The following is a 26,869-nucleotide window of genomic DNA, read 5'->3' as shown; positions in this document are numbered from 1 at the left end:
CAGACTTCCTTCTGGTTTTGTTCCTGTTTGAGCTTCACTGTTTAAGTGTTGTGCTATTTCTTCCTCCTATGAATACACCAAGACTTATAACTTGTTCACAAAGGTCAGAGTTGTATGTCACACTTCTCAAAACCTAATAAATGATTGCTAATATAAAAGCTACATTTTAATTTGAGCCTTCACATCTACATCATCTGTACTCACATAACCTGATATACAGTGATGGAAATGAATCAAGCACATTAATTCAAGTCCTGGTCCTAAAACTGTATTGAGGCACTAATACTTAAGTAGCATTTTATTTAATTTTATTGAATGTATTTATCATACAGGAAAGGATCAAAAGTAATATTATAGTTATACCATTTTATGTTTATTTAGAACATATAACCTAACTTTATTACATAAAGAAATACTTTACTTTTAACTTTACTACAATAGTGAAGCAGCTACAAAATAAATATTTTACATACAAAACAAATGTGAGCTAAAATATAATGCATTATATTGAACTATTTCAAGTATTTCAGATTATCTCCAAGTCAACCAAGTGCAATCACATTGCTGCTTACATGCTCAGATATCAGTTATATATCCAATATAACACAATATAATCATGAATATGTTTGCTTCTGTAACAATGTATCTAGATCTGCTATAGATATGCTGTACTGTATGTGCACTGATGACTACTTGTTCCACACAGATTCTGATAGATCCACGTTCTGTGTTCTTACAGATCAACGAGCGGGAATAAAGTACAACATTTCGGCCATGAACGGGTTGTGTAAAAGAGGCTACAATGAAAGCACCTTCACTCTATATTACACAATCTAACTATACATAAAATAGTAAGTTGTCAGGTAGGACACGTGCTGGAGAAAAACATGGTGAAAGGCTGATCAATAGGGCCCAGCTCCAAAAAGCTCCATTCGACATATTCCCAGTTGAATCCACAACTCAACCTTGCTTCTCCTCACCAGAGAGTAACAGAGAGAAGAGAACACAGAAAGAGGGAGTGAGAAGACAGAGCAGAGAGGCATTTTTTGAATTGAGTAGGACAGAGCGATCAAGAGGGAGCAATTGAATGTGTGAGAGTGCGAGAGAGAAAGAAAGAGAGGGAAATGGAGACAGAGGTTGAAAAAGAAGGAGGAGGAGCAGAGGAGGAGGGGGTGGTGGTGGCTCGGCACAATAGGCCTAGACATGAATGCTCCTCGACACTCGTTTCCACACATCCCCTTCAATTTCAACTCTCTAATGGAACTAGCGACTCTCCACACCCACTCACATTGTGCACAAAGAACATGCACACATGCACACGCACGCACACACACGTGGCATAAGTGGTTGTGTGTGCTGTTTGTGCCAGTAATGAGCCACAGTATATATGAGAATTCTGATAAAGATAAGCACATTCTCAAAAACACACACACACACACACACACAGTGAATTTCATCCCTGTCAGATAAAGGAAAAGGGGTGTAATAAATTACACGCATATGGCTTAGTGTGTGTGTGTGAGTGCGTGCGTGTGTGTTTGCCCTGCATGCATCACAGTGCCTGTGCGATGCCTCCTACCTAGAGTTTGTGTCGGTGCATATGTGAAGGTGTTTAAATCATGGAAGCTGCAACCCGCGTGTGTGCTTGTGTGTGTGTGTGTGTGTGTGTGTGTGTGTGTGTGTGTGTGTGTGTGTGTGCGTTTGTTTCCATTTGTCAAAGCCCTCTCGGTTCCTCCAATATGGCTGTCAGCATGCGCTGTCAATCATAAGACAGTGTGTGTGTTTGTGTGTGTGGCGGCAGCTCCAGACGAGGTCATAGATAAGGACTGGCCCTTCGGAGGCCCATTGCTCTCTCCCTCCTACAGACGAAGCATAAATTACTCCCCTTGCTTCAGCCACACTAACTGATATATGGGCCCCAGACTGGGTGAAGTCCTTTACTCTCATGTTTCAAATGCAGTGTCTTGGACAACTGATAATTGATGTTTTGCAAATAAAAGCAATTAAACATCTGTCACAATTGGGTCACAATACTATTCCATAAATGAATGTTTCCAACACCAACTATCAAACACTACCACATGACTGTGCCGGCAAAACCTTAATTGGCATTGTTCTGCAATTCCGAAACTTTTCGATTCCTAAATATTCACAAGCAAAAGCAAAAACAGCTAAACCCCTTGGCACTTGTATTTTACACACAGCCTCAGGTGACATCATTCAACCGTCTCCGAACACTGACATTATCTTTGCAATTCACACCTGCCAATCAGTGAGCTGCAGGTGTGCGGAGGGGAAATGGGCTTGGGAATGCACAGCTGCGCCTGCATTGACAGAACAACACGTTCCACGTTCTGGAAGTAAGAGTTTAATTCTGCACAGATCAGGTTAGATGACTGGCAGCTGGAACACCTCCAAGGTTTTGACGGCCATCAAAATCTTCCAGCTAAACCATCAGCACGGACAAAAAACAATTGTGATAACGGATTGCGGTGAAGGATCAGTGGTCCTTGAAACTGCTGTTCACCACAAGCTTGTGATGATTTCTCAGCAGCACATCAAAGTGAATAAAGTCTAACACACACCTGGTAGAAAGGTGCATAAGAAAATTAAGGGAAGGAAAAGATAGTTGCAAATTCCTGCACAGTTTAGTGAAAAGCAACATTAGCCTTTGAGACTCTTCATTGGTTTCTACATTGCAACAATGTCATGTGATCTGTAGTATTTACAGCTATCTTCCCTAAAAACTTTAAGTGTATATAATTTTCCTGATCTATAAAATCAGGAATATCACCCTGATGTGTAGAAAACATTCAAATAATTTACCATCACCTGTAGCTCTGATTACTTTGCTTCTCTAATGGGTTGATGATTTTAAACGCATCATTTTGTGAGCCAGTCATTTGCTTACAACAGCTTTGAGCTTGAAGACTTAACTTGCTGCAAATAAACTGCAGAGGGAATATTTCCTCAGGCTGCTGCACAGAAATATTGAAATAAATATATAAATGAAGACTTTTTATTTTAGGAAATATTTCACAGCCTACACTGGTACACAGTAAAACAGCAGAACAACAGCCTTTACCAACTATACAGACATTGTATAGACATTGTTAATGTTTCTGGCCTATAGCTACATAAACATGCACACCAGTGTGAATCCAGGCTTCATAAGCAAAGGAACTCTTCCTCTAGTATTTACAGCAAAATCAATCTGCTAGTCATGGATATACAACCGTTTTATATGTTATGCAATGGGAATGAATGGGTTTCCCTTAAGGATTAAATGTAGACTCACCTGTTTGTGCATCTCAATATTGAGCCCATAGGACATCTCATAGTACTGGAAAGAAAAAGCAGATTAAAAGACAAAAATGTTACAAGAGGTAGCAGGACTTAACACTTTCTTTCAGCTAATCATGTAGCAGTGTTGTTTATAAAAAACAAACATAAAATAATAATTCACCGGCGATAAAAGAGTATGATATTTCTCGCCTCTGGATGTGCTTATTGCAAACTAAATACGTGGGACAAGTTTGAAGATTTTCAATCATCTAGGGATTCAAAATAAATATTTCATGAATATAAAGATGACTCTCAACCCAACATAACAAACCTTCAACACAGTAAAGACTCCTAACATCTTAGATATTGACTCTACAATCGTATTCTCATTCAGACCCACCTGCACGCACAAAGAGAAGCTAAAATTAGGAAAACTAACAGTGTGTGTGTGTGTGTGTGTGTGTGTGTGTGTGTGCGTGTGTGTGTTCAGTGTTAATGAGAGGGCCACCCTCTAGGCGTCAACCCTGTTAATCACCCACTCTGTCTGCAGGGGGACTGGCTTTGTCACTGGAAAACAAACAGCACAAAGATCTCTCACACACAAATGTGTGTGCACCAACACAAACACTCTCCTTGATCTCACACTGGCACTATCTTGTATGTGAATGCACGTTTACACAAACACACACACACACTTTTCTGTAGCGGCCCACGCGGAAGCTCCCTAAAGTAATTACAGCACTGGGAAAATGGAGGTGCTGCCGCTGGCCGGGGGAGTGAGGCAACCCGATATGCTATTAGAGAGCTGGTCGTGGTGGAGGTGTTGGGGGGTTGTCGGGTTGTTGTGGGAATACAAGGCTGGGCCTGCTACTAGTAGAGTGGAAGTACGATTAAAAGTGTGCATTTGTACATGAATAGTGTTTGTGTGTTGTGTGTGTTGTGTGTGTGTGTGTGTGTGTGTGTGTGTGTAAGAGAAAGCAAGTGAAGGAGGAGCAATATTACATTTATGGTTCAATCTCATAGCAACAATTTGAGTCAAACCGGAAGATGGTTTCAACTGAAACTGCTTTTTTTGGAAAAGATAAATTCTTTCACAGATTGATTACAGTGTGAAACCTGGTTTATGCTGCTCTTCCAATGCAGAGCTCTCACATTCTGAACAAATGGAAAAAAACGTATCTGCTCCTAATGAATTCAAGCAGAGGACATAGTATGAAATCCATCCATTTGTGCTGCTGCATCACTAACAGATTTGTTGTTGTGGTTACCATGCTAAAGTCAGCAAACACACTCACTTTTACCCATGATCTTTGTTTGGGCTGCAACTTTAAGTATTACAGATTAATCTGATATTTCTGAATAGCTCAAAATGTCTGCATCAAATAATAAATGCGATTGCTACAATGTAGCTACATACATACGATGTAGCCTACAACAAAGCCTTAGGAGCACAACCCCAGAAAAGAACAACTTAGCGAAGTGCACCATACTGTACAAATTGAATACAAATAGCAAAGAATAATAAAGACACTAATGAAAACCCTCCATTTTCCTTTCGTTTCCTTGAGATGAAATTATAATTGAGCCATCATTTATTTTTTATATCTTTTTAAATGTTTGTGTTTTTGTGTCAATATGTGTGTGTCCTATGGCTGTCACTGATTCCAAAAAATTACATACCCTAGCATAATCTTGTAGTCCAGCTATCTTAATGGTGATGGTGTTTACTGCTGAAATTGATAAATAGCAGGTGGCCAGATGACGTGACGCTTCTCTCGTCTTTTTACGTGGTAAGCTAGCAGGTGAGTCTACAAATTTGTTGTTGCTGTACAGTCCACACACAGCCCTACTTTGGCCATATATGTTGTAGAACCAAAAATATATGAATGCGAGCACGCACACACTTCTTGGTTACTTCGGTGTCGAGATCAGCTAAAGACCATTTTGCTCACTAGTGCCCTTGCGAATCAATGCTGGCTTAACAAGTCAGTCAAAAGTCAAGCTAAAAGATAAGATTTAAAGCGCTACAGTCAGTCACAAGTCAAACTTTAACACATTTCAAGCAGAATTTGACCCACAACCATATATGAAAATGGACAACTTGACTGCTTCCCAAAAGTGATGCTGAAGCATCTCTATCACCACCTGGTGGCTGGCTACATTATAGGTCATAAATCCAGCTTCCTAATGTTAGCAGATGGGACAAACTAACTAGCTATTATCACACTGATGTATGTTTGAGTACTCATTTTTGCTGTAAATGTGGTTTTAATTATTTTAAAATCAATCAATTATTATAGAATGAATTATTGTTATTTGATGTAATAAAAAGAGGGGAAACATCATGACTGACAGCTGAGACATTCTTGGGATTGATTGAGCACGTAAATCAGCGAGACGAGATTACCGCTATTCCATCCCAATTGCCACAGCACAGACTCTGGCTACAAATGAGTAAAAATGGCAGCATTTGTATCCAGAATATTTTAACCTTACTTCTGGAAGTGGGAGAAAGTGGAGACGCGTTATCTATCTTTATATAGTCAATGATTTGAACAGGTCATTACAGGTTCAATATTAAAATGTTCACCTTTGAAAAAAAATGTTAGCCATAGTGTGTTTGTGTATGTGTGAACGGCTGCAATCAGGCTAACAATGCCTGAGTGAGTGTGAGAGCGTGTGCACTCACTCTTGCCCGAGACACACACAGAGGAAGTGTGTGTGTGCATGTGTGTGTGTCTGCTGGCTGGCTGATGGTGGAGAGAGCAATGCGGCGGCACAGATTAGATGAGATTAAAGCCAGTCAGAGGATCAATTAGAGGCAAAACATCAGACGGCTACACAGCCACGGCCAGCAACAATGAGATTAGCCCGGAGGTGGAGCAGAGAGCGGGCAAGCACATCTGTGTGTGTGTGTTGGTGTGTGATGGTGTGTGTGGAGAGAGGCAGAGAGAGAGATAGGGTAAAGAGGAAATGAAGGGGGTTTGGAAAAGACGAATCACACGTACAGTAACTTCAGGAAAAAAAAGATTAATATTAACTATTCATTCCAATTTATCTGACCTATATAATGATATTGGTAATAATATCACTTTTCTAACCACATTCATTGTTAAGATCTCATAAAACAGTGATATTGGTTGGACTGGGGTGTGAATGAGCCAATAGTTTACCCACATGATCTAATTTTATATCCAGATAAAACTAAATGTGAGCACATCCTAAGTCAACTAATTTCTGTTACTGCAAAATATGGTATCATACACTTTGATTTCATTATTCTCATACATGCGACTATAACACACTTTCAAATTAATAGTAACTGTCAAACAAAAAGCTGTGTACTCCCACACATCACAGCCAATTAGGTCAACTGCCACGTTTGGTATGTTTGATGCTGCAAATCACTTAACGAAAACACAAGTAAATGTTTTGGTAAAGAGTGAGCTAAACAAGAGCATGGAAATAGTTCCTCGGTCTATCTACTAAAAATTATAATCTATTTAGGATTGGGAATTGACTATGACTTGAATCGTGACGAGAATCTAAACTGAATTGTGAAATTCCCACCCCTACTGGTTAACCAATTGGATTTGTTTAAAACATGTATGACTGTTTCTGCTGGTGATTCTTGCCCAGTCTCACTTGTATCTGGCAGTGAAGCTGCATCGCAAGATGTCAGCAATTATCTTGTTGTGTTCAGTTTAAAAGAATACATATAACAGATGCCCCAGACTATGAAAATAAGATCCAAGTTGTAATAAACCAGAATGACCTGCTCAGAGACAGAAACCAGACATGAGAAAACAATTACATAATAAACAGTGAGGTGGTGGAGGATGACTGGAAGAACAATTGAAAATAATTTCTTTGAAAATATACATCAAGAGAATTTACTAAGGCAGCAGGAGATGTCCGAGACACATTCCCAAAAACAGGGAAATGTCCAGAACATTCAGGCAAGTGGTGGCACCTGGGTAGAACACGTAGAAGGCACGACAGACACGATGTGAAATCCCGTTTTTTTTAAATAACACATCGACACCAGGGTCGGCCCTGATTACCAAAATATCTTTGTCTTTCCAAGTTTACATCTTCGTCAGTATTTTCTACATATATGGGCTCTTTTTTTACCCTGACATATTTGTATAATTTTTGTTTTGTGTCCACCACGTGTTAGAAATGTCATCAACACGCAAACTCATGAGCTGTGAATTTCCCAGACATTTTCCTGCTAGATTCTCACATGGGCTGGCAGGACATTTTCCATTGGACATTTTAAATGGGCACCAGAAGGAAAAATGTCCGCAGCTACTGACTCACATACACCCCCTCTGGAAAATTTCAGGAAAACACTTTGACTTCAGTGGATGTCTAAAAGCAGATTGATGGTAAAAACAACATTTAGGAAATGTTCACCTATGGTGCACAACACACACTTCACTCACCATGATATAATGGCGCTGCATCTCTGACTTCTCACTGGCCAACTTGTCACACTCAAGCTTCAAACTGTGGAGAGAGAGAGACAGAGAGAGAAGCACAGCGTCAGACCTTGTTAGTCAGCTTGACAGTGTCCCTCCCAAAGTGCTGACACCCGATGACTTCTCCCCCCTTCATCATCATTACCTCCACTTTCACCAACAGCACTGTCATCACTTTCATCATCACTTCAACCCTCATCACTGCCTCCACATTCACAGTCATCAGCATCGCCTCCGTTGTCATCATCTCAGCCACCATTAACATCTTTATCATCACCACCTCCATCATCATTACCACCATCTTCACCTTTACTAGTCAGTGCCTGCATATACACCAAGACTGTTATGGTGTCATTTGACAGGTGGAGGTCAAACTTACTCTGTCGTCTAAGAGATGTTGAGCCAAGACTCTGCTTTCTAAATTAGAGGCGAGGCAATGAAGTAAAAAGTCTAAATATAGTGTCAGAGCATTTCCTGTGACCCAGTCCCTGCGACAGCCATTAGCTGTAATCATGTCAGAGCTGATGTTATGCGAGGCGACAGGACAAAGGAGGACGCGTCAACAAGTCAGCCTGATCGTCAAGTGTTAAAGACAAGAATAAAAAAAATAAAACGCTCCTTGATGTCTTTGATCGAAACAGCCAGTTACAACATGTCGGTCTCAGAAGGCATCATCTGATGTGAGGACTGGATAAGACTCAGATCACCTAAAGATATGCACACGGTGGATAGGTTTATATTTAAGGTACGTCTGACAAACCTGTTTGCTGGTGTGTGTATATTTATGCTGGGATTTCTTCTCAGCTGTCAGCAGGAATGACAGCTCGATTACAGTGAGCGCTCACTGAATCTTCATCGCTGTGAGTCTTAACTGGTAGACTGAACTCCATGCAACACACAACCATAATATGGGCTTACTCTTCCTCACAGTATTTTGCTTCTGCTGTAATTATTGCAGATATTATCAAATATAATAAATCAGTTGCACCGACACTGAATACACGTGTAAGACTACTTTTGATGAGATTGTCATCGAGCCCCTAAGTTTATAAACGGCTGATTGAAATACTTATTATGGAAAATCTGTCATTTAATGACTCAGAATCTTTGTGGTTGTTGTTTGGCAGAAACATCCTCTAATGTCTCATCTCAGCTCTAATGATGCTTCTCTTAAACAGAATCTTTTTCCAAATCTTTTTCTGTCACAGCAGATTGGGCTTTTTAGGACGTGGGCCAAAACAAGGTGGGGTGATGAAGTTATATACGGAATGTGGAAAAATAATGTGTATTTTGAAGAATATAACACCATTAATGCCTAAAATAGAGCCCCAATTTAGAAAATTATAAACTTGTACATGGCCAAAATATGGGCAGTTTAATAATCTAATATTAGCCTTTGGATGCGTTCAGTTTTAAAAAACAAGACTGTTAGCAATTGCATCAGTTTGCTCCAACTAATTCCAAGGATATTGAGACCAAGTGATAACCTTGTTTGCATTTCTCCTTGTTTGAAATTATCTTTAATTGTAAAAAATGTTTAACGATCTGAAATTATGCCCTGTTTTTTCAGTTTATCCAACAAGATAATGTACCCAGTGTGTGAAAATGTCAATGTGTTATTGTTTGATCCATTATGCAGCTGATGCTAACTGCATGTTTCTCTTTGTTGATATCAATCAAACAACTCTTCCTCTGCATGAAATCATCTGAAGGATTTAACTCTGAAGGAGCATGACTGATATTTGACTTAGTTACTTAGACAAGCATCTAAATGTATTTTTCAACAGACACTGGTCTACAACTAGTTATGGATCAGCTTTCAATAATTCAAAGAAGGAATGGAAATTAGGCGTGTCCTGTGGAATCTGAACACATTCAGTCCGATTTACTGGTTAGAGATGATCATGGAGGTTCACACCATGGCACGCAACAGATACCCAACCTGTTTTACTGTCTGGGGGATGTTTTTTTTTTCTGTGTTGTTTTTTACTGGTGAGGGGCGGTTTTATTCTGCCGCCTTCTTCCTGTGTGTGAATGAGCAGCCTCCACTTATCCAAAACGCGGCCCTTCCCTCCTACATAAAACCTTTTCTGCCATCCCTGTGTTCATGTGTAGGCTGTGTGGTGGGTTGTCATGGCGACAGGCCTCCCTGCTGCCAGCCTACCTGGGATTGGCTTTGTGCCTCCTCTGATTGGTGCTCAGCAGCCCCTGGGCCTGCACCGCTGCTCTCAAACGACACTTTGATGGAGTTTTATTGCCGAGTCTTCCGTCTCTAAATCGCTTCTGCTGTCATCTTTATTTTGATTTATGTATTCCCTGATCTATTTATGCATGTGAACGAGGGGAGGGGAGAAGAGAGAAGGGGGGAGAGGAGGGGAAGGTGGGAGGAGGAAGACTGTGACAGCTACAATACTTGCTACTATACCCGGGGGAACGCCTGTGGTACATTTGCCTTTTAAAGGCTTCAGCACCAGACAAGCACAGCGCAGCAGCAGCGAGCTACAAAGCTCTGTCTGTGGTTCACAAGCCCCCCACCCCTCCGCAGCCCCCCTCCTGAGTCAATAGGCACTGTATGCATGTTCTGTATGCTCAGACAAAAAAGGTATTCTTTCAACTGCGCCCTGCCTCTCTGAAGAGGGTTAAACGGTGCTGCTCACCGTAGTGGGAATTACACAAACCAAAGGCGAGGAAGAAGACACGCGGGGTGTTATTGCAGCTTCAGAATCCTCCACAAACAAGAGCGATCAGACCAGAGCCGGGATTTTGCACACAATATGCCAGACTTTCATCTGCCTGCGCCTGCCTCGGCAGAGGCAAGCCTCTCGAAGGTTCTCGGAGAGCAGGTACAGAGAGACAAACCAAACTCCTCAGGAAGGAAAGTGGGCTTCAAAGACTTCGCTCTCACAAAAAGAGGATCTCTCACTGAGATGCAGACCCCGTGGCGTCCCCTCCTTTTTATAAGTACTATTAAAAAGATCAATTTAGATCAGATCAAGCACTTTGGAGGTGCCTCAGACTTCTGGCACTGTAGCAGTATTTAAGCAGTAAAACAAGATCGATAACTAGGGTCAACGAGATTGACTTAGGAATGAGTCAACAAAGGATGTTCAGGGTGCACTGTGGTAGAGTTCAAGGAAAGAGGAACAAAGGCAGACATCTTTATGTTATCGCTGATGTTTAAATATTTTTTTGCTCACATCCTAATAATTTCCAGAAGGAACTATTGCAGTCTCGTACACAAATAACAGAAAACAGAGACTTTGCTCTGGGATGATTATTTTACATAGTAGTTGTGTTGACCTAAATTACCAGAGACATTATGCTTCATGAATGTAGAATTGTGTGCATTGCTGTGGACAAACATTTGTGCCGGGTCCTCTGACCTGTTCAGCACTGAACAAAAGTTACAGTAGCTTAATAGGAATTAATGTAGTGAAGGTGAACCAGGTGAACTACATAAAAAAATACTAAGAATTAAGAGATCTGTAAAATAAAAAAGCAGGTTTATCTATTTGTGACACAGTGAGGAGGAATTAAGTTTGGAAAAAGGCAATACATTTCTGGCTAAACGGTGGTAGGTTCTTGGAGCCATCAACTCAACACTGTAGGCAGCTACTAAAAGGTGTTCAATTGGAAGAACACTCACACATGTATAATAATACAGTATATAGTCCTTAGACAAGGAGCTATGTTTAGCAGGCTACCGTATGTAACTGCTCCCTTTTGGTCTTTGTTTTGTGTGTATATGTCTGTATGCATATAGGTGTTTCTGTTTGCACCTGTGGTATTGTGCTTGGAGGAACTGGAACTCATCCTTGATCCTGTCACAGGAGTCGGAGGTTGTGAATTTCAGCTGCTGCGATGAAGCCTGCCAAAGAGGAAAAACAGGAGAGAAGAAAACGTGAGAACCAAAAGGAACAGAGAAAGGGCTGCAACAGGGAAAGGGAGCAGAGTGACTTTATGTAACATAAAAACAAAATTAAGCAGCATTACTGGTTTGGTTGCCAAGTATGCTTCCACACACACAATCCTATAAGGTCTCAGAAATAAAACTGTGTATGCACAAAGCATAAAAATGCACCCATTGTTACTTTCAGATTTTTAAACCTCTGAATATACACTGCTCTGTTTTATATTTCAATCACTGAGAATAATGTGCCTGCACTCAAATTTAAATCTCACACAGCCACAAATGGATGTTGACACTCCCATATTTAACCATCTATAGACATAACCCAGACACTCGCTGTCCTTGCTCTGGCATTGGCAGCGTCTTTACAACCTTAAGAGTTATTACCCAGGGACGTACAATAGCATATGTTGTAAGCCATAACAGCAAAGTGATTGATGACACAGGAGTGCGTCGAACTTATAATCCACTGTGTGTTAGTGTTTCAACATTCCTTATTTTTATTCCAACACTCAGTTTGGTTGGCAATAAGAAAACATACTCAGGCTAGAATGAATCATTCCTGTTTGAATAAGGTCGGAAACACATATGATAAACATTATTATAGGGAACTTGGTTGAGACTGTGTTGAGCACTTTGATGTGCTGAATATTTTGCTCCAAATAAAGTGTCTCCTAAATTCTCAGTTTGACATCATTTAGCTCTTTGCCATATTGCATCATCACATAAGCAGTGCCTGTTCTAAGGCATGTGTGGAGCAAGAGTGATAATGTTAGTATTTTATTCTAAAGTATAAGTAAACTAAATATCTTTTATTAATGATATCTAAAATGGTCTTTAAAGTAATTTCTATGAAATGGCAAACCAATGAAAGCCATCTTAATCATAAAGGCAAAGTAAAATGTTTCCCCAGTGGTCAAATCTGCTGTAGTCACACAGTATGTTGCCACAGAAACTGGTACTTGGTTGAGTTAGCCTAAATGCCACAATCACAACAGGTTAAATAGACATAATAAACACATCATGTTTTCATCCAAACCTTCATCACTAAATAAAATGCAAAGTAACATATAAACATTTGACACAGGTTCTGCTTTTCTTCAGCTATACTGCATATCGTTTTTTGGAATGGGTTTCCTTCAACAAAATATTCTGCTCGGAAGGTAAAACTAAATGTTCCAGATATTCTAAGGAGTTGCCCACAGGGCTACTGAGAGACGGGTCAAGAAGATGTTTTGTCATATTACAGCAGGAATGACAACAATAATCACTGTGTCTGGCATCTGTAAGAAGTGGGTATTAAACACAGCCAAAAGAAGTGAACAAAAAATAAGGATGATGTTGGATGAGAATAAAATAGCGACAAAATTAAGAGTCATAATTCGTGCTGTGTAGCAAACAAATACGATTTTGAGGCATCGCCTGCTTGTGCCGACCCCAGTTGTACCTTGGGTTGACCTTGAATATAAAAAGAAAATCAACAACAATATCTGCAAACACTTCTGACTTTGCTGTCTGTCCACAGCAGCTTGTGCTTTCTAAACAGCACATATCGATGATTTTATATCTTAAGTGGAAAAACTACTCTATAAAAAAAATGACAAAATGCGAAGGAAACAAAAGGTGCAAAATTTCAGATTCAGAATCAATCAAACATTCCCGCCTTGAGGAAGCTGTGTTACAGGGGCTAGTGTATTTTCTTAACTCACATGATTGCCATTGGTCCTATGTGTAGCCATGCACTAGCCTAGTTAGGATTAGTGGTGTGCATGCTGGAGAAAACTGCACCACATACCATCTACGTCATATCAGAAGACTTCTTTTGTGCCTTGTACAGCCGGCTACAAAATCATTCATTCACCTAGCATGAATGTTGCTATTCGCCCTTATTGTAATTCTGTCCACACTACATTCCCCAAGCAGCGGTGGATGGCCTGGCTGTGTGTTAGAGCACAGCAAGCATCAAACCCAAATAGGGACAAAATCTCATTATTTCTCAGCAGGCTGCATAATGGGTCAGGTGGGGGGAGGAAAAGAAAAAAAAAATCGACATTTTCCCACTATGATTGAGCAGGCATAAAAAACCATCAGAAATCTGATTGCAGCACTTACTGGAAACTAGCCTGCTGCTGTTAGGAATGACCTGTCACTTTGTACTCCGCTCCCCCGGCATGTCGCTCAGCTTCATTTTTAACTACAAACAGGCTGTTTCGCATTCACAGAACCATGGCCAGCGAATATGCTAAGCAACAGGATTGCTTCAGGTTGTAGTCATAGACCTCTGGCTTCAAAGGCTGATTTCTTTTTTTTGCTTTGTCGCTCAGGAGGCAAGGGCTTCACTCTTACATGTTTAAGGGTCAGGGATGGATTCTTACAAAACCTTCCTAGGGTACAGCCAATAATTCCTCGTGGTTTTCATTTGGGAATTAATTTAAATATTTCAGATCACATACAAAAATATCTACACTTGGGGAATTCTGGAACATTAAGGTTGGAAGAGAAAGGCTAACAGTTAGAAGAAAATTTTAAAACAATGTAGAGACAAGCACAATGACCAGAGCCATTACACGTTCAAATGTCATGAGAAGTGCTGACATTATCATGCTGCTACCACACAGAAACCCCCAATCCACAGGCCGAGCGGCTGCTCAGAGACAGAGACTCCGACTGTAAAGCACAGTAACCTTTTCCATTATCTCTCCAGCCAGTGTGGCATGGACCAAACTCAGCAAACAACAGCTCGGCTATATGGCTCTGTGCCACGCAGAGCCTGTGTCAACACGACACACTTAGCTACAGGCAGCCGTGCAACTCACTCCTTGCACTTGTACAGTTTCTGAAGCGTGCGTGTGTGTGCTAGTGTGTGTGCGTCTGCATACAGGTTGCCCCCAGTGCCGGAGGGTAGAGTTGTTGCCCTAGATCCAATTTCCTCCCTGTGTAGCACAGTATGCAAACATTAAAATACCAAAGTTTCTCTCAGTCAACAGCCCCAGGTCGGGCATCCTGTTCCACAGGGAATAAAGAGGGAGGCTGGGAAGACAGACAGAGGAGGACAAAGACAGGGAAAAGAAGTGGGAATGGAGAGCAAGAGAATTTTAAAGTCAGAACTTGATAAAACCAAAGTCCAATAATGGCATATTGGGACTTTTATGACTTAAGACAATAACCTTTCTGATTAATCAAAACTTTATAAGTTCAGTTCAATCTGTTAGTAATTCTAGAAGTGAAGGGAGAAAAGTAAAATATGTCTTTAAAACATCTACCGCAGCCCCTAACTGAATCCAGACATCACCTGGAGTACCTGTGAGTAAAAATGCATTTGTCCAAATCAGTCGGATCAGAAACTACCAGCTCCCCAAGTTTGTGTGAGTGGAAGTGGGAAAGTGGAGATGTACTCTGGCTTAGCAGAGTGTGTGTTTCTGAAAGACTGGCATAGAGAGCAAAGGACACATGCTTGCCCTCTCACAAAGGATGTCTGTAAGAAATGTGGACACAACTCCAGAGACCATAAAGTTCACTCATTTTGGACATGGATAAAATTACGCTATGTTATATATTGTCATACAACATTATACCAGCAGTCTTCTACAACTAAATATGATTCTGTGTTGATGATATTATATATGTGTGTGTGTGTGTGTGTGTGTGTGTGTGTGTGTGTGGGGGGGGGGGGGTCAACAATAACTAACAAGCTAACTAACTAATTAAAGTCATATTCATTTGATATGTGAATATAACAGGTCATTGTCCAGTAAATTCACAAGGGAAGGAGAGGGCATGTTGATAACCTTTCTATCCTGCCTCCTACATGCTTTACATTACAGTGCCACCACTTGACTGAAATAAACCGAGAGACCACATCTGACTGATCATACATGTATGAAACTCTACACTATGTCCAAACCTGAATCTCTGGTCAATGTCCAAAGTTCATACATGAAAACAGCTTATAAAGAATCCAATCAAACAAATCTTTTAAAAACACTGAATCTGAAGTTTTTGTTAACTGGTTATGATTTAAATTGCTGTAGACATTATCACATATAAGTTAATGGTCTCATCTCCCAAACAAAAACTCTGATTTATGATTTGTTGTGATCTTTATAGTTTTTGTTACAGTTGGTAAAAGAGCTTTATATGCAGTTGCAAAGTGAGACGTTTTACAACTGGCTACCAGGCTGAAACCAACTATCAGCTTTTGGTTGCCTGAGTTGACTAAATTGTTAAAATATTATTACAAAGTATAACTGGAGTGATGGTTGATCTCTGTATACAAAGTATATGTCTTTCTTTTTCACACAGTCACAAACAAATATAGTCAGCATAAAAACAAGTGGCTCAGTTTAATTAGACAAAGACAGTTAACTGTTTTAAGTATGCCTGTGACAAACAAAGGGACACTGAATTGGTATTTTGAATATGCAAGATGGTGTGTTTGTAAGGTAAATCATATTTGGATGAATAACTAACTTGTGTAACCACAAGATCTGTGGTTCATCAGAGCTGTGTTAAATTTTTGATCTGGTGCTGCTGTGAAAAAAATAAAACTTGCAAAGCAGTTTGATGAGACATTGTACTGTTTTCTTAAAAAGCTGAATTGCTTTTTTATTTTCAGAGACATGATGTCTCTTGTGTACCTGCTGCCCCTCTGTGACTCCAAACCTTTGAAGATGTTTCTAAATGTTATTTGCTGTGGTTAAGCTTTTCTTGCAAAGTTCAGTCTTGTGGATTATTAATGCTCATCAGTTGTCATTTGTGCTTTCTTTATACTCTGCATTTTATTTTATCTGATGGGCTGAATGATAACAATGGCAATACTTTCATTGAGGCAAGAGATTCTTCATTAAGAGCATAGGATGAAGTGGGTTTTATAAAGGGGAAATTCAAGAGCTTTTGGTAATGAGGGTCTACGCCAGTGTTGATGAACTATAAACAAAAACATGTAATCATTGCAGTGGAGTTAATACATTATATCCTGCCTCCAGCATGCTGTGCCACCCCTTGCCTAAACACTGATGCTTTTGTTAGCGTCAGACAGCAAAATCTACTGCAACGTTCTCCATATATATATATATAAAAATAAAAGACAATCTCAAGAGAACGATTCCATTTTCTTGACTTTTCTGAAGTTCATGTCTGGGAATTCCTTAACATACCTCACAACGTTTTTACCTACCCAGCTCAAATGTTGCCACTGATGGCTGATGGGTGGAGGTGATATTGTGGTACACATTTTTTAAACAGGATGAGAAGGGGTCGGGAATAATTGAATCCATAGTTTTGTTATTAAAACAAATCAGAGAACCCCTCCCGTCAGCAGACAGGGCAGTTCACCATAGCAGTCAAACACCAATCTTATTACTTTTTTGTTTTGCTAATCATGTAAAAAAGGCTAATGAGCAATGCCATGCAATGCAAGCAATTCTCGGTCAATATTGCCTGAATCCTAGATGCAATATTGAACCAAGTACAGGAGTTTGAAGGACGATTTTCACATAGCTGCCTTCATACTTTCACCACTACACACTCAGCTATGCAGGCCTCTCCCAGCTCCATGCAATACACACGGCCAACGTTTATTATCTCTCGCTTCTGTCAGTGACCAAAACAAGGTGCTCTATGGGGGCCAGAGAGCCTACAACAGATGGATGCCCGTAATGTTAATGAAATACTGCCGTAATATTGTGACACATGCCATCTGCTGTGACAAAAAAGGTGCCTGCATGCTGTGTGTGTGAAAATGTGTTTGTGCAAGAGAGAAAGGCTTGGCTAATGTACATGTGTATGTGTTTCTGTGTGCGCGACAGCGGAAGAGCCGAGACAGTGTGAATGTGACAGAGAAAGATATGCGTGTGTTACAGCAAAAGAGAGACAGTGAATAGGTGTGTGTGCATCTGTGTGTAGGGTGTGATAAACCTCTATGTAAGATGCTTGGCTGCCAGAGAAACAAATATTCACCACCATGAATCATACACAAGGACACAACAGCCCACACACAAAACCACACACAAACACAGACAAGAACTCCATCACTTGCTGAATTTGCATTGTACACACACATAAAGCTACATGCAAGCACACACACATGGCACCTAAATGTAGGACAATCTCTAATTTGATTCTGCCCTGCTCCTTTGAGACGTAATTAAAGCATTAAAAAGCTTTGTGCACGGGTGAGGCAATTGAGACAGTCTTCGGCGAATAAATGGGATTCATCGTTTGAGGAAATTGCTGCCCCACCCCCATCCCCCACCCACCAACCCAAATCCCACTATTCGTCACCCCCCTCCTAACGAGTATGCGCACAGGCGCGCACATGCACAGGCGCGCACACACACACAACCTTCCCCTCCCTGGCCTCATCATCCGGTCCAATCCATGTGAAATCTACTGTGAACCATAATGTCTGTTTTAAATAAGAATCAGCTAAGGCCGTTCCTGCTCTATAGATCAGTCGAGGAGGTAGGTGTAGGGTGGGGTGGCTGGTCGGCTTTAAACACACAGACAACACAGCGATTAGACACACCAACAATACATGAATACAGTACACATATCCAGTGGAGTATCACACACACACACACACACACACACACACACACACACACACACACACACACACACACACACACACACACACACACACACACACACACACACACACACACACACACACACACACACACACACACAGCAGGATACATTGGAAAACATCCTCCTCAGTATAAATCCTGCCTGAGGGTAGTGGCAGTGTGGGGATTGTATTTCCTGGAGCACTGCCTGACTGTTTACATCTCAGTCGGAGAGTGTTTGCATGAGTGTTTGCATGAGTGTGTGTGTGTGTTTGTGTATGTGTGTTGGGGGGCAGGGATAGAGTCTTGGCATTGTAATCACTCACTAATGACTGGATGTTATCTCACTCCCACTTTTAAATGAATGTAGGAGATCTGCGCTGATGAACAGTTGGCCTATTTTTTCATGCCAGTCTGTTTGCTCCATAGCAACGGTCCCAAGGATGCCATTTTAGCCATCCGCCTCTTCTGTCCATCACAGACTCCTGTTGCCCAGTTTTAGCACGGAGGGTAGATGGAGACGCATTATTATTCAAGGATAATGCCTTTTCTAAATGACTGAAAACACAGAGGAAAGTATTTCTAATAATAATCATTAGCCTATTTCAGTTGAGTTTGGTGCAGGGATTAGAAATTGTAGGGGTAAGTTAGTGCTTGGTGTGAGTGCAGTAAGTGTGTGCTTTAGATAAATACCTTTGTGGAAAGTGCCACGAGCAACTTTAAAAGGTGCGATTTATATATGAAGCCTTCCCACAATACACATTTGAAATATTTCATATTAACTCTGCTCTGAAACGTGACAACTCCAGAACATTTCTTAAAAATATATGTTTCAACAGAGAGAATTCACACTATTAGAAGGAGATAATTATGTCAGTTGGTGGACACAATATGTGGAGTATGTGTTTAACGTGTAAGGAAACCACTTAGGAAAAAAATCTATCATGACGTGAATCACCAAACCAGATGTTGAGGGCTTAAATCTTTTGCTAATTCACCAGCATCAAACAAGATCACATCCTCCATCTAAGAATAGCTCCAACAAAACAATTCCATCTAAATATCCCGGATTAGTGTTTGGAATAAAGCCTATGTGCCCAGTGATATGAGAGACGGACCGTCTAAATGGCCTTCCAGGCTCACCCCGGCCAATTCTGTCTGGGCCAATCGAACCTTGCTACGGTAGCTGCTCAGTGTGTGTGTGTGTGTATGTGTGTGTGTGTGTGTGAGTGTGTCTGTGTGAATGAAGAGAGGCTGAGGAGTAGGATTGTGTCTTCAGCCACTCAGGACCGGGGCTTTAGAACGCGGGGAGAGCGTAATCCTGTTTGGGCCAGGAATTTGATTTTGATTATTATCTCTCACGAACCAAGCTAAGGCTTACCCCCATTTCTGCAGTGTTATCCCCACAACACACAAACACACACACACACACCTCCCCCTGCAGCCCAAGAGATTTGACCTCGTTAAGACGCTTTAAAGGGGATTACTCTACTTTTATCACTTCAAGTGAAGTGCCCTTGCAAACACAGGCTTGGCATGGCTCGCCCTCTCTTCCCACTGTGCAGGACTATCTTGACCTCCTGCACAGAGTCAGCCAAGCGCACATTACAAACACACACAAACATGTCACTTCAGGCACCCTACCCTGAAAACACAGATGCACAAAATGTTGTGGGGTCTACCTTCAAAAACAGAGACACACACACGCAGGCATGAATACAAAGACAGCAGACAAAAGGTGGGGGCGCACACACACACACACACACACACACACACACACACACACACACACACACACACACACACAAACACACACACACACAAACACACACACACACACACACACACACACACACACACACACACACACACACACACACACGAAAACAGTGCCGAGATTGCAAAGCCAAGGGAAATGGGCAATTTGTCAAGAGTGGGGAAAGTGGTGAGGCTGACATGGCTGTGGGTTTGGAGACCATGGCTGAGATTAAAGCCAGCCTCGCAGAAGGGGGGGTTTTAAGATTACACCCAGTACAGTTGTTCAGATGATTGATGCCTGCTTGTAAAAACCAAGGTTATTACTTACAACACTCGGTGAAGAAGGAAAGGCAGGGAGGGAGGGAAGGAAGATTAGTCCCAAAGTTCGCAACAAATAAGTGGATAATGAAAGCAGAAAGCTGTAGCGCCGGCATGCAGTCGACACCAGGGAATTTCTGTTTAATTTGCTCAACTGAGGTAAAGGCACTAAAGTTCTTGTGTGTGTGCCGATTACAAGTTTTAAAAGTTAGTGCTATTTTTTCCCATGATTCCAATCCAAGTCATTTAATTTTGATTATAAACTAATGAGTCCCAATGTAATCTTTACACCATGCTGCAGTATAATGAAATATCAGCATATTTTAGGCCATGCTCAGAATGTCAGCAATAGTGATGCCCCCTCAACCTACACTATTACTAAGTAAGAATATGTGTAAATAGATCCCACATGTCCACTTCACATAGCCCCTGACCAGGAGTGGAGGGGCGATGACATGAACAGAGTCTCAACTTGCATTCCCTTTTGTCTCTCATCTTATTATATGGTACAAATGAGAATGACGCAACAAAATGTCTTCTAGAAAAGATCTGCACATCCCCATTATCCCTGGTATTCAAACAAATATCCAGGGGGTTTCACAGAATGAGGCACAGCACCTAAACATTTGCGTGCAATGCCTAAACTGGAAGAAATGTCTCTAATATGATACAATATTTTTCCTAAAGACATCTTTCCCCTGAAATTTGGAGGCTACATCTCATATTTGAGGACTAGACAATTACATGTCCATTCACAAGTGTAACTATAGTCTTTTTGAGTCTTGAATTATAGGTTGTTTGTTGCCTTACTATGTTGTCAGGCCAGTGACTGTCCATTTATAGTCTTACAGGCTTAATGGGACTCACAGTTTGGTTGGTCTAGTTTAACCTGCAGGATTTTTTTGGAGGCTGCTGAAACATGTTCTGCTGCCGAAGAGGAAATTAATTAGTGAAAATGATATGTTAACGTTCACTACTTTGTCAAATGGCTACGAGAGGATGAGAAACTTGCAGGTTAAAACCAATGTTATTTTATTTTATACCAATAGTGTGTTTTAGTGTGGAGCAGCGTTATATGTTTAAGACGTAGCACTCTGTGAGTATGTGATTCACTGAACTAATTACTTTCATGCATAAACATTAATAATGGCTGAGGACTTGAGGAAAAAAACACAATGCTACCCAAAGCATCGCCCAAATGTACACAATCCTTGCAGAAAAGTTTGTTAGTCTTAAGGCTGCAGAAATGAAATTAGCCTGAACCATAACTGTTCAAATATTAGGCATGTTTAATATCGATGGGACTAGTTGCACTCGGGATTAGCAGAGTGCCAGTACCTGCCAGCCATGTATACAACATGATAGAAGTCAGGCTTGTCTCACAGTGGACGTACTTCCCCTCCTGAACTAACAGGCTGAGCGAGGGAGGTTTTCATTGCCGTACTGTGAATCCTGCGGGTGTCTGAATGGGATCTTGGTGGGGATGAGGTGACGTATTGTTCCAGTCAAGGCCACTCTGCTCTTGGGCACACAAACAGAACAGCTAATTCTCTTGTCTGGACTGGTGCAGTGCCTCGTGTTTTGGCAGGTCTAGAGGCCCTGGCCAAGGCGACCCAATCAGGCAGCCCCCTGTCGAGCTGCTTTGTTCCAGCCCATCGCACCGTTCTGCTCTGTGGAAGGACTTTAACCCCCAACCCCACCGACCCGCCTTTCCACCTCCCACACACTCCTGAATACTGATGCAGCCACTCCACTACACACATCCTATTTTCACTCCCACACAAAACACACAGACACACACAACCACCCGATGAGCTCTCATCTACCCGTGTCAACGTAAATGTAAACACACACAAGCACAAACTCATTCTGCTTTTTTCTTTTCACTCTTTACATCCTTCAGGTATGCCACACACACACACACACACAATCTGCACATACACGGAAAGAGAATAATGTATAAAGACAACAAAGGCACTCCCACACATACAAAGCTGTCAATTGCTTATGAATTTATAAAAAGACAGCCTATACTACACGCCACCCCCACATTGATATGCACACCTTGCCCGTAAATGCTACACACACACACACACACACACACACATCTATAGCTCTTGCAGCAAAACCAAAAACCTGGTACGACTCAGTTGACATCTGCTTTTATTTATATTCATGCTCTTCGTTCCGGTGAATTTGCTGCGGTACTTCATTTAAGGCAAAGCGGCCCAGCGAGGTGAAAAAAGTGCACATTCAATGCAGCATGTAAATCTTCATCAAAGTTTCAGGTGAAACCCTACTTGCTTTGTTGTGATTGCATAATAAAATGAAATGATTTTAACTGTTGTGAAAGCCTTTCAGATGAAATTGTTTCATCTGATGACAATGGTAAACCACACAGTAGGTTCTCGTGTATTCCCTGGGCATGGCCTGTAGCACAACCATTGGCCCTTCCTTGTTTATGCTTTCTTATAATCTTTAAATGACATTTACTTTGTATGAATCTAAACAGTTCATGAGAGTTTCTCTTCAGTTATTTCTGTCTAACACAACACATAACCTCAAGGTGGATGTTCTCTAAGTGATTGGCCCAGCAGGAGACTGTATTATTCATATAGTGGTGGCATATTTTCCCTTCCCTTGATTCAGCATTTCCATCAAGCCAGAAGCTGCACCGGTGTACAATGTAAACTCCAAAAGGGTGAAGCCCGAAATGTGCTTGTCTGCATTTGCCCGTTTTTCTATAGCTACTTTCACCAACGTAACATAAGTCCACCCAACTCTGCGTATGTCAGTTCACTCCTGGCATTAGAATGCATCTCTTCATGTGTCTCCTGTGACCACTTGTGATCAGATCTCGCTTCCCTGCTCTATATGCAAATAAATTTGTACATCATTTGTGTTAACAGAGATTAAATGTTGTTTTTAAACAATCTGAATTTACATAAGGTCAATTTCTTTGTGTGTGAAAGAGAGAGAGATAGAGCCAGCCTCTGGGGGCTACAACACAGCTCTTCTCTGAAATAATTATTATTTCACTTCTTTGAAAAAGCAAATAAATAGAAGAAAATTGAAAATCTATATGTGGCGGTCAATGTGAATATTACGGCAGTAGCCACCAATAATTTGATGTACGTGAAACACTAAGAACTGCAATAATAATTCAGATTAATTGTGAAATTGTGGTGGGTCAGAGGATGTCAGCTGAGTAGGTGGTGCTTTATATGTGGCCCAGGACGCATTGGCTTTGACACAGCTGAAAGGAAACGGATGTGTGAATGTATAGACCACCTCGGAACGTGATCTAAGAGATTGAGTCTCAACTGCGTCCTCAACGCTCCTTCCGTGCATTCACATCTGAACTCAGACTGATCTTGTGATAAGATCACTCAGGACAGATTGTTATCAGGTCAGATCAGGGCCAAAAATCTTCGAACATCCTAAAAAGAAATGGAAGTATTTAAGTTTGTTGATAGACATGAGATAATATTTAAAAAAAGAAAGGTCTGACAATTTGTCATCCTGCTGGAAGGTATCCCTTTATTATCTCTTGTACAACAATACTGTATTGAGTTAGGCTCCTTTGACAATGTGGCCAATTAATATCTCTTATCATGAAGTACCGAGACTGTCTTGTTATTTTAATTAAAAACTGTTTTTCTCATTGATTTTTCAGATAATGTACCATATCATGATAATACACACCTTTAAATACATTTCATATTGCCATATAACGCAGTTGCAACCTTGAGTCTAAAGGCCAAACTTTATGGCGATGTCGTCTGTAATGTCCATGTATGCAGACACTCAATGCCGCTTTCACACTCTGTGTCCATTTTAGACTATATCATGCACTTTAAGTGTTGTGTACACTAATCTGAATCAAAACATTAAAACCGGTAAAAGGTTTTAGTGATGTGGCTTATTGGTGTATGTGATACTTTAACAGTAGAGTATGAAAACTGAGTGGAAATTTGGAAATAAAAACAAAATTTGAAATATTGCATGAGCGATTTTAATCTTGGCTTGTATCCTTGAAAGTAAAATCTGTCAAAGTGCAACTGAATCAGCCTCATAAATAAATCATGATGTACACGTTACAAATTACCAATCAAACATTGCAACTCGCCACAAGTGCCTCTCTGAAATTAAACACTGGATGGATTTCTCCAACTGAACCTCTCCAAATCGATAATTGTTTTTGGTCCCACCTCGAGCACGGATGATATCATGGCAAACTTTGGTGAGCTAGCACCATTTACTAAGTCCTCAGCTAGAAATCTGGATTTGGTCTAAGAAGGTTGTGCGTTCATGTTTTCTCATTTAAGAAACATAACCTAGCCTTCTCAGGATACATCTCTAAAAAAGCTTTTATCCAATGATGTCTGACTTTTATTATCTGTATCTCTATTATATTTTTAATTTATCTGTGACTTTTATACTGTTTGTTGTAAAGCACTTTGTTACTTGTATTGATAAGTGCTATACACATTCAGTTATTATTAATTAATGAATTCAAAACTTCTAATCCAGTCGAGAAGAAACAATGCAGCAGACAACAACATCAGGCCTTTAATAAATCTATTCATAAAACACACATAAATGCCATATGTCCATCGCATTTCCCATATAATTTTAGTTTTGGCTCTCTTTTGATCTGGCACCGGAGTTAGTTATCTCAATGAATGATTTTGGTTCAAATTTGTATCACTTCTTCGATTACCTGTGACAAATCTGATGTTAAGAGTGGATGAGGCACTGTGTGGCAGCATCCCCGGTCTGGCTTGAGAGCTCTGTTGTGTTTCTCCCTCATTTCCTGTCATCTCTCTACCATCCCTGCCCCATAAAGGAATAAAATGCACACCCTCCGAAATATTGGCAGACACTTTACACTGGAGTACAAAGTTCCTAAAAAGGAGGTATAAGTCAGACAGTGTATTTGAATGTGTATTCACATGTATCATCTTGAGTCCGTGCCTGTGTGTGTTCAACAAGAGAAAGGCTGCACCAGTCTACATCCCTCCTTTTCAACCGACCGCAAAGCATTTTGACAATCATGCACTGTGGCCCTCCACAAAAATCAACATCACCTGTGACCCATGGCCTCAACTTTGCCACTCAAAAGCAGGGCCTCCTGCGGGGTGGGAGTATTTTGGTGGTGGTGGTGGAGGCGCTCTGTTTGTCATGCTAATCAGCTGGCCTAACCTTAACGACCCAGACATCTGCTGGCCTGCGTGTGTCAAGCCCCACATTCAATTTGTTCCCCAGATACAAAAAAGCAGATAAGACCCTTGAGGCCGGTAAGAATGTCTGTGTATGTGTTGTGAATGTATGTGTGTGCGTGCGTGCGTGCGTGTGTCTCTCCTCGTTGTTGATGTATGGGTGAAAGGGAAAATCCCCTCTATTTGTATGCATGTACTAGAGCAATAATTACCAGCAGAGAGTAGCACAAAGGTGTATGTTTGTGTGTTCTAAAGTCGCACACATGTTTTCTTCTGTGTCTATGTGAATGCAGTTATGTCCAGTTCACCCACAAACACACACACAGCCAGGCCTTCCGCTCACACACGAACACGTGTGTGTGTGTGTTTGAAGCAGAGCCATGGAACAGGGGTGGGGGTGGGGGGGTTGTTTAATGGGCGAGACAGGGGACCATGGGGATTAAGCTCCCCCCAGCTGGAGGCTTTAGAGGAAAGGCTGGGGGCTGTTCTGTTAATTCAAGTGGGCTTAATAATGCCTGTGCACCCTCTGCCCCTGACCCTCCCACCACTACATCAGATCTGGGAGGAAATGCATGATAAAGGGAGACAAGTAGGAGGAGGAGGGAGTGTGTCTGTCTGTCTGTGTCTGTGTGTGTGTGTGTGTGTGTGTGTGTGTGTGTGTGTGTGTGGGTGTGTGGGTGGGTGTGTGTGTGTGTGTGTGTACAACCTGTGGCCATCTCAAGCACAGGCTCAGAGAGATTTCGCCTCATACACATATTACGTGTGCTGTGCTTCAGCTTTGGCACCAGGCCTTTCTGTTGCTCCACTTTCACGCCGCAGTCAGTTTTGTTGAAGCTGCATAAGGATTAATCAACACCCAAACAATATGGCAAATGCCATCAACTGGGTCAGCCACTATCAAACGAGGATTTTCCTCGATTTTCCCTCCTAAACCAATGAACTGTGCCTACGACCTGTGACAGTGGATTAAAATGCCGACAAAGACACATGAATCCCTGTTTAACCTTGGTTTGCTTTGTATCTCAATGGGTCATTTACAGTGGAAACCACTTCGAGTGATGACCACTTATATGAAAAGCTTGGACAGAATCATTCCAAAATACTGCTGTTAAAATAATTTCCTTTCTGTAATCAGTCTGCTGACAGTGTTCACTTTATGCCTGTTCACAACTGATGTAGCCCAATGGTACCAGCTGCCCATGTGAAGGTTCTCCTCTAACCCTACAAGGTTTTTGTGCATCCAATGAGTAAGTATTGACTGCTCTCCCAATATGAGTTCACAGGGTGCAGGCATGGACCACAATTTTCTGTCCAAACCAAAGT

General features: G+C 41.2%; 1 protein-coding gene across 3 annotated transcripts in view; it reads right to left on the bottom strand.

Moving 5' to 3' along the window:
- The window catches only part of tle5 (TLE family member 5, transcriptional modulator), a 45,225-nt gene that overhangs the window by 14,064 nt on the left and 4,292 nt on the right, over nt 1–26,869 (bottom strand). For all 3 annotated transcript variants that reach the window (XM_020081040.2, XM_020081041.2, XM_020081042.2), the window contains exons 2-4: nt 11,549–11,637; nt 7,734–7,797; nt 3,299–3,343 (exon numbers count right to left, since the gene is read on the bottom strand). In XM_020081040.2, coding sequence (XP_019936599.1) covers nt 3,299–3,343; nt 7,734–7,797; nt 11,549–11,637 — 198 coding nt within the window. The remainder of the gene's footprint in view (nt 1–3,298; nt 3,344–7,733; nt 7,798–11,548; nt 11,638–26,869) is intronic.

Source organism: Paralichthys olivaceus, chromosome 3 (assembly GCF_024713975.1).
Source record: "Paralichthys olivaceus isolate ysfri-2021 chromosome 3, ASM2471397v2, whole genome shotgun sequence".
NCBI lineage: Eukaryota > Metazoa > Chordata > Actinopteri > Pleuronectiformes > Paralichthyidae > Paralichthys > Paralichthys olivaceus.
The sequence above is the reverse complement of the archived record's forward strand: the minus strand, read 5'-3'. Positions and strand labels throughout refer to the sequence as shown.